A 7,428-nucleotide genomic window follows, 5' to 3' on the forward strand; every position below is an offset into this window, starting at 1 on the left:
TCCAATATTTTCCACACGTCCACCCAGAAAAGGTGGCTAAAGAAAAATGCCCAGAAATCATTTGCCCCACATCCGACGGGTAGTTTTTCTAAATATTTTCTATATGCAACAAAGGGTTGCGACTGATGTCTTTTTAATTTGCGATTTTTCACTTGTGTGCTTTTGATTAAGTTTTAGCTTAATAAGTAATATTTACCATATTTGAAGTAGAATAATAATTATTTTTTGTAATATTTCATTGAAGTACTGATCTTTCTTTTACCTGAACTACTTCAGAGTACTTCTAGACCTTCGTCTTTGAAAATTATCAGTAAATGGCACAAAACCCTTCACTTTTGCATTCTTTGCAACAACCAAAAAAGGGTCGTTCAGTTAATTCCACTCACAACTGAAGCGAATTTTGTGCAGTTTGTTCGAGGCTCCTTGCCTTTTTGGCACTACAGAGCTCAACTAACTGCGAAATTGTGAAATTTTTTGGCAACCACAAAAAGAACTGACAGAGAAAGGACCATCAGAGAACACGGCACAGATAAGAGCGCCAACTTGTTTGCTTAATAAATAAACTTTATATTCATAACTGAAAAAGTTTCGCAACATGCCCCGTGCCACTTTCCGCGACGAAACAAACGTGGCCGCTAATTTGCGTGCCACAAACTTTTCCCGCTGAATAGTATGCTATGAAATTTGGCAAACATCTCGGTTTGAGTTTGTGGGCGCGGCAGAACTACGCGCCGGCATTTCCGTTGCCAGAGCGCCAAGGCAGAACATAAATTATACGAGCATTTCCGGCTCAAAAGCACTTAGCCAAAAACCAGAAAGGCTCGGTGCAAGCGGGAAGAGTTTTTTCAAATTTTTAATTAAAACAGTATCTCTGGAAATAAGTCTTTTATATAAATATATCATGTTAGAAAATTACTACTACATTTGATTTTTAATTATGGTGTTTTAAGCTTAGTAAAGCTAAGAGTGTTTAAGAAACCATTATTATTATCTTTACTCTGTAATGTTATCTAAATATTGTTGCCTCACTGCTGCGCAAATCTATCTATTTAAATTTAAAAATGTTATTTAATTGTGTTACTTTTTAAATCTATTTTACTTTAAATCTATTAACTATATTTTAAAGTGTCCCTTCTGGATTTTCTCAAGACGCTATCTGCACCGCTGCCAAGGGGCGCTCGCTAATCACAAAAGTTTTCGCCTTTCAGCTACCTTCAGTTCGGACTTGGGAATGGGAGAGGGGGGAGGTAAAGGGCCAGGGCCGATAAACTTACGGGTTAAATACCCTTTGGCCCCCTCACAGCCTCTGTCTGATTAACAAGACATAATTACTTTCGCATTAGGCGGCTGCCTAATAGCTCGTGTAATGCCCCAACTCTGGGGAGCGCCTAATCAGCTCATCAGACACAACAAACTAAAGAAAACAAGATTTTAAATTTCAAATTACAAGATACAAAATACAAAATACAAAAAAGGCGCATCAACAACAAAAACAGCCGCAGCGGTGGCAGCAAAATAAAATGAAAGGCACGGCGAAGCACTCGAAGATAATGAAAGTGCATTGAGGCGGCAAAAGTCGGCGAAACAGTATCAGGTCGAGTGCGAAGATTTTTCCATTATGCAACGTGCCACATTCTTTGCCATTCGTAGAACAACGAGGAAGACTAAGAGGTGATCGACTAAGTTGTTACCCTTTTAAAATAAAAAGTTTAGAGCGACAGATGGGGAAACATGTATGGTTGGAAGTAAATGTTTATTTAAAACAATTTTACTTTGTTGACAGAAGCGGAACTTGAGTGGAATCTTTTTAGTTGCCGTCATCTTTATAACAAACATAATTATCTTAGGTAAATTCAACAATATAATATATATATATATATATTTTATATATATTGTAATATAAATGTGATGAATCCATTTCAACGCTACCCCTTTAGTAACCAGATGCCACAGGGTATCAGCTCAGGTGGAGGTGGAGTACAGGGCAACCTGGAAAAATGCAACGTTTAACCGCCTGCGGTGAAATGTCTGCCGCCCTTTGGTTGGTCGACCTCCCCCCAATCCCCATCTCAATCCCAATCCACAGGACCCACTTCTATATCCGGACGTGATGGGAAAACGCTTCTATAGCGGTGCACATATAGAGGGTTAAAAGCCGGATCCGTTTGGACCTGAGCCATCCAGCCAGCCAGCCAGTGACAACGAAAGCTCGACAACGGAAAGTGTGATTATATTTTCATTTTCAATTTTTTACGGCCAATTAATTTGGCAATTGACGCTTCGCTGGGCGTCTGCGCCATGGTTCTTCAGCTTATATGTATTCGTATACGTATTTTCCTGGCGTTGTTGCAAATTGAGTTGTGTGTGTGGCAAGAATAAGAAAAGTCTATTATAGTGCCCAGGATGGGTTGCCTGCCAGCCATTTGGTCGCCGCATTGTCTGGCTATCCTGGCATCCGCTTGTTCTGTGGGCGTGCATTGTTTGTGGGCGTGGCAGCCGCCTGTAATCCCTACCAACTCCCATTGCATTGCCCCTCAGCACCGCTCCACCTCCCCCCGATGGACATGCAATTTGCATTGAAATTGTTTTTCGAAATTAGAAAAGCCAGTCAGGTGAACGGCACTTGGGCATGAGGTGCTATAAAACGATAAAACCATTTTGGGGGAAAATCGAGAAAAGTGACAATTTCAATAAGGAGCGACATTTCAGTTTCAGGGTAGCTATTAATAGCAAGAGGTTTCCTTAAAAGGATTGTGGATTTTACAACTCTTACAAATTTGTGTTAAAAAAGTTAACAATAATGGTTTAATGCTTGTTTGCATTGCTTGCAAAGACTTTTATTACATACATAGATGAGTTACAAGAGTATTTAACATTTTGCTACTGTAAATTGATTTACATTCGATTGATTAAAAGTAGGGTTCGATAGGGGATTTTCATGGGTCCATGGAAAAGCAGCTGGCCAGACGATCGGGTTTTCTTCCTGGGGAACTTAGTTCTCCTGAATGATGACCACATCCTGAAGCAGCACATTGGTCAACTGCAGGAGCTCCTGCTCGTTGCGGATGGGCCGATCCAGCGGATAACCCAATGGGCGGGCATCCTGCAGGGAGGCGGAGCCGATGCCAATGGTGATGTCGGGCACGATGTCCTGCACCTGCAGCTCAGCCAGCGGGGAAACCACGACCAGGAGCTGCATGGGCAGACCCTCGCTCCTGCCACGGGGCAGCAGCAAGTGCTGGGGGAAGCGTCCGGTCTCGCCGACCAGCTGCTGGATGCCCATGACCTGTTGCTCCTGCTGGCCCTTCAATTGCAGCATCACCTGGCGGTAGATCTCCACCAAAGGCGTCACATCGCGCGTTGTCCAGGGGATGTCGATGGACCGGCGCTGGATGCGGTTGCGTCCATTCTCCAGCTGCACTTGGATGGCATCCAGAAGGACAAAGTCACGGCGACGCTCATCCAGGGAAACTCCCTGCCTTCCACGCTGATCCTCTGCGGGTCCCAGAAAGACGCGAATGATGGCCTCCTGATTCTGGTCCGAGGTGATGTCCATGTCAATGGTGAAGGCCTTGTTGTTGAGGCGACGCTGGCGTCCCACAATCTCCTGCTGGATACCCTGCACCTGCTGCTCGACCAAGTTGCCCAGGTCCAAGTCGTGCTCCTCGATGCGAGTGCGCAGCTTGTCCACGCGAACATCATTGATCGAAACACCGCGCATCTGCAGTTGCTCCTGGCGGTAGCCACCAAGGATCTGTTCACGCTGTTCGTCCACAATCCTCACAATCTGGCGCAGGGTGAACTGCACGATGGGATCGCTCAGGCGGATGCCCAAGCCGGTGCGATCGATTTGCTCACCGTTGTTGTCCTGGACCACCTGGCGGATGATGGTCATGATGCCCACCTGGCCAAGGCGACCCAGCAGCACATCGCCGATCAGGGATTCCACTTGGCGTTGATCGATTATTTGGCCACGCAGCGAGTTCAGACTCAGCTGGCTCAGCACCTGACCCATAACCTCCTGCAGGCGCTGCTCAATCTGTCCGATCTGGGCGAGGACTTGACGGCTGCGCTGGGAATCGATGCGGATTTGGTTCAAGCGGAGGGCATAGCGTTCGGATTGCGTCAGGTGGGGATTGTTGATCCACGGCTGCTGCTGCTCGATCAGCTGTCTCTGAGCGATGCTTTCCTGGTTGAGGCGCGCCACCAGCTGGCGAAGATTGTGCAGGAGAATCTCGCTGCGGCGGCTGTTCTGCTGACGGAGATTGGGAAGACTGCGACGGCTTCGTAGTCCCTGTCGGCGCACCACATCCTCATCATCATCGTTGTCCTCGTCATCATCATCGTTTTGGTACTTCTGCAGACGCTGCTGGCGGTTTCTCTTGAGCATATCAAGGATCTCATCGTCGGTCATCAGCTTCAGGCGGTTTTCGCCACGGATTAGCTTCAGAATGTCCTCATCCTGAATGGGGCGTTCACCCATGACGCGGCGACCCTCGCCAATGGAGTTAATCCTGCGGGGAAAGTTCCTCTGTTGCTGCTGGATGTCCTGGTTTTCCTGGTTGTACTGGTTGTCCTGGTTAAGGCGGCGTCGGTTGACATGCACCAATCGCTCATCATCTCGGCTCACGCTCTCCAGTTGGTCGGCGTAGGATTGACGCTCCTGCTGGACACCGAAGGTGCGTCCTTGTGTCGAGATGCGGTCCTGCTTCTGCCAGTTGTTTTGACGCTCCTGACGCTCCTCACGCACATCATCCAGCTGACCAACGCGACGACCCTCACTTAGGCGGTCTCCTCGCACCAAGCCCATGAAACGCTGGCGACCGTTCAGCTGCTCCAGCTCCCCATCCTGTTGGATGGCGTTCAAGCGGCGCCGACTCACGTGGAGCAGGCGGTCACTGTTCACGCTCACGGTGGGCAGGCTACGAGCTCCTTCAGTGCGGAGACCTCCCTGGCTGATTCCACGCTGCAGCTGGACACGACCCATGCGAACATCTTGGTCATCGTCATCATCGTTGTCGTCATCCCGGCGGAGGAGTCGCTGGAAACGATCCTTCTGGTTGCCATAGATGTTCTGACCCTGCTCTTGATCCTGCTGCTCCAGAAGGCGGCGGCGATTCACGCGCAGTAGGCGTCCAGTGTCCACATCCTGACCCAGATACCTATCCTGGTTGTTATCTTGGGACTGCACGCGATTGCGACCGATCCATTGCTCCTCTTGTTGCTCAGTGTCGAGCCGTTGGCTTTGCTCCACCTGGGAGACATCCTCCAGAAGGGCAATTTCCTGGATGAGATTCTGGACAAAGTTCTGCAACTCAATATCGTCCGTCAGCAGAGTAGTGCCCTCAATCTGTCCCTGGTTCTCGGCACGAACAACGATGCGTTTCTGGCCCACAACGTTCTGGAGATTCTGCTGTTTCCTCAGAGCCATCTGCATGTGGATCTCCCGCCAGGGCATCAGGATGCTCATCACGGGATTCATGGCCCGCTGGCGCATACCCACAATGTCCATGAGCGAGGGGCGCTGGGTTTGCTCCCTAAGGACGCCGCGCACCTGCTCAATCACTTCCTCATCCAGATACAGTTCGGGGAGCAGCTCCTGGACAGCGGGCACGATCAGGGTGCGAGTATCATCGCGATCGCGAATGGCCAGAGCCAAGGCATTGATCAGCAGAACGGGATTAATGTTGCGGCGCAGGTAGACCACGTTGCGGCGCAGGGTATCAAAGTCCTGGGCGCGAACCAGCAGGCGGTAAATGCCGCGCAGCTGCTGCACATCCTCCAAACGGCCAACGGAGTACACCTGGTGCTCGTCCAGGAGGCGACGCTGGCGATCCAGATCGATGACGCGCTGCATCACCTCATCAATGCCGCCGCGATAATGCTCACCGTCAGCAATCAGACCCACATCCAGATTGATGAGCTCACTCTGCTGCAGAGGCTGGCGAATGTTCTGGACAATGTCAAGGATGAACTTTTGGCGCTGCAGATCCTCCAAGGACATGCGGTCTGCGGGGGAAAGGGGAATAAAATTATATATGAAGCCTTTCTTTCAGGTGAAGGTGACCACTTTACCAATACCCTGAACCCGGTCCGTATTCGTAGTTATCCTTCCAGCAGCCACAACGCCAGCCGCAAAGGCCACCAAGAGCAGGATTCTGTTCATCTTGCTTGTAACTATTGCTGATCACTGATCACTGATCACTGGAGAAACTGAGGGACTTGGAGAGCTCGGAAGGATTTAGCTTGCTGAAACTGAGACCAGCAGGCAACTGCATTTTCCAGTCCGTTCGCTGCAGCTTTTATACCCGAAATTCCTATCATCCCCATGTGCAGTCCATAGGCCTATCACTTGACTCCCCGATTGGGTTGAATGCCTTTTGCTGGTGCGAAAATATGTTTATCAGTCCACAGAAGCTCCTAAAAAACCGCTCGCTCATTATGCAATTAAAAAATGTTATTCTCATCGACTGTTCCCGAAATCGGTGGGGCCTTTTGGGACTCGGACTAAATAGGGTACGTAACTCCGGTTCGTTTCTATTTGCTGGGTCACAAGCCAGTCTATCTATCTCAATTGGTTCATTGATCTGCAATTCTGCAAGCCACTTTGATCTATGATCTTTTCGTTTTTGTTTGCAGGTGCCACTTGTTTGCTGGCAACGTTGATTAGCGTATTTTTGGAGCAAACATTTTGCAAACTGCAGTTGGAAATTAAATTAATTATAATATTCTTAAACTAGAAAGAAAAGGAATATGCAATTCATCTATTTCATCATGCAAATTTGATTGTTGATAAGGACTAGGAAGTCAACAGCTGAGCATGGAAAAATTCGACTTTGTGCTGATAAGTCATAGAATTTATGAATTTGTTTATGTGCAAGAAATCAGCATAATCGTGAAACGCGTGACTTGTATGACAAATTGATACATTATTATTGCTGCTAATTCATTTGAACTTTGTTAGTGCTAATTGCATGCTAAATGCTTCTGTTTAGAAATGTTTATGCTCAAGTCAAGTGAAAGATCGCAGCGGTTTCTTAAGAGTTGAGGTTTTGAATATTTTTGGGACTCTAGCTACAGTTCCTATACGAATGCTTAGAACACCCATGTGAATACACTTCGAGTGCAAAAAGATGCAGAGTTGGAGCCGGAAAACGACGGCCACGTAGCATTTGGCAGCGGCATTGTTCGCGTGAGTGAGTGATTGGCGATTGTGAAAGGATAAAGGATAAAGGATTGCAGTGGGTGTGGGCATGGGTGTGGTGGGTGTGCAATGCGATGGGCGAGTCGATGCAATTTTTCTATTCACATTTAAATTGGCAATTCGTTTGTCCGTGGCTTTTGTGTTCGCCCAGCGATTTTTGTTGCCATTTCTTTTTTTTTTTGGGTTTGGGTTGTCTGTGCTGCGACAATTTTGCAACGTGCCTG

General features: G+C 47.9%; 1 protein-coding gene across 1 annotated transcript; it reads right to left on the reverse strand.

Annotated features, from left to right (window-relative positions):
- Positions 1–2,804: 2,804 nt before the first annotated feature.
- On the reverse strand, positions 2,805–6,227 carry LOC120449555 (fat-body protein 1). The gene is made up of 2 exons (XM_039632087.2): positions 6,076–6,227; positions 2,805–6,009 (listed from the first exon to the last, which is right to left on the reverse strand). The coding sequence occupies exons 1-2, from the start codon at positions 6,164–6,166 to the stop codon at positions 2,993–2,995; spliced, it is 3,108 nt and encodes a 1,035-aa protein (XP_039488021.1). The 5' UTR covers positions 6,167–6,227; the 3' UTR covers positions 2,805–2,992.
- Positions 6,228–7,428: the final 1,201 nt, after the last annotated feature.

Source organism: Drosophila santomea, chromosome 3L, assembly GCF_016746245.2.
Source record: "Drosophila santomea strain STO CAGO 1482 chromosome 3L, Prin_Dsan_1.1, whole genome shotgun sequence".
Taxonomy (NCBI): domain Eukaryota; kingdom Metazoa; phylum Arthropoda; class Insecta; order Diptera; family Drosophilidae; genus Drosophila; species Drosophila santomea.

Bases quoted from the DNA above. Each gene is read 5' to 3' on its own strand.
- LOC120449555 (XM_039632087.2), bottom strand. From the start codon at position 6,166: ATGAACAGAATCCTGCTCTTGGTGGCCTTTGCGGCTGGCGTTGTGGCT. The intron at 6,010-6,075 runs GTAAAGTGGTCA...TTTCCCCCGCAG, and splicing joins GGACCGGGTTCAGGGTATTG to ACCGCATGTCCTTGGAGGAT.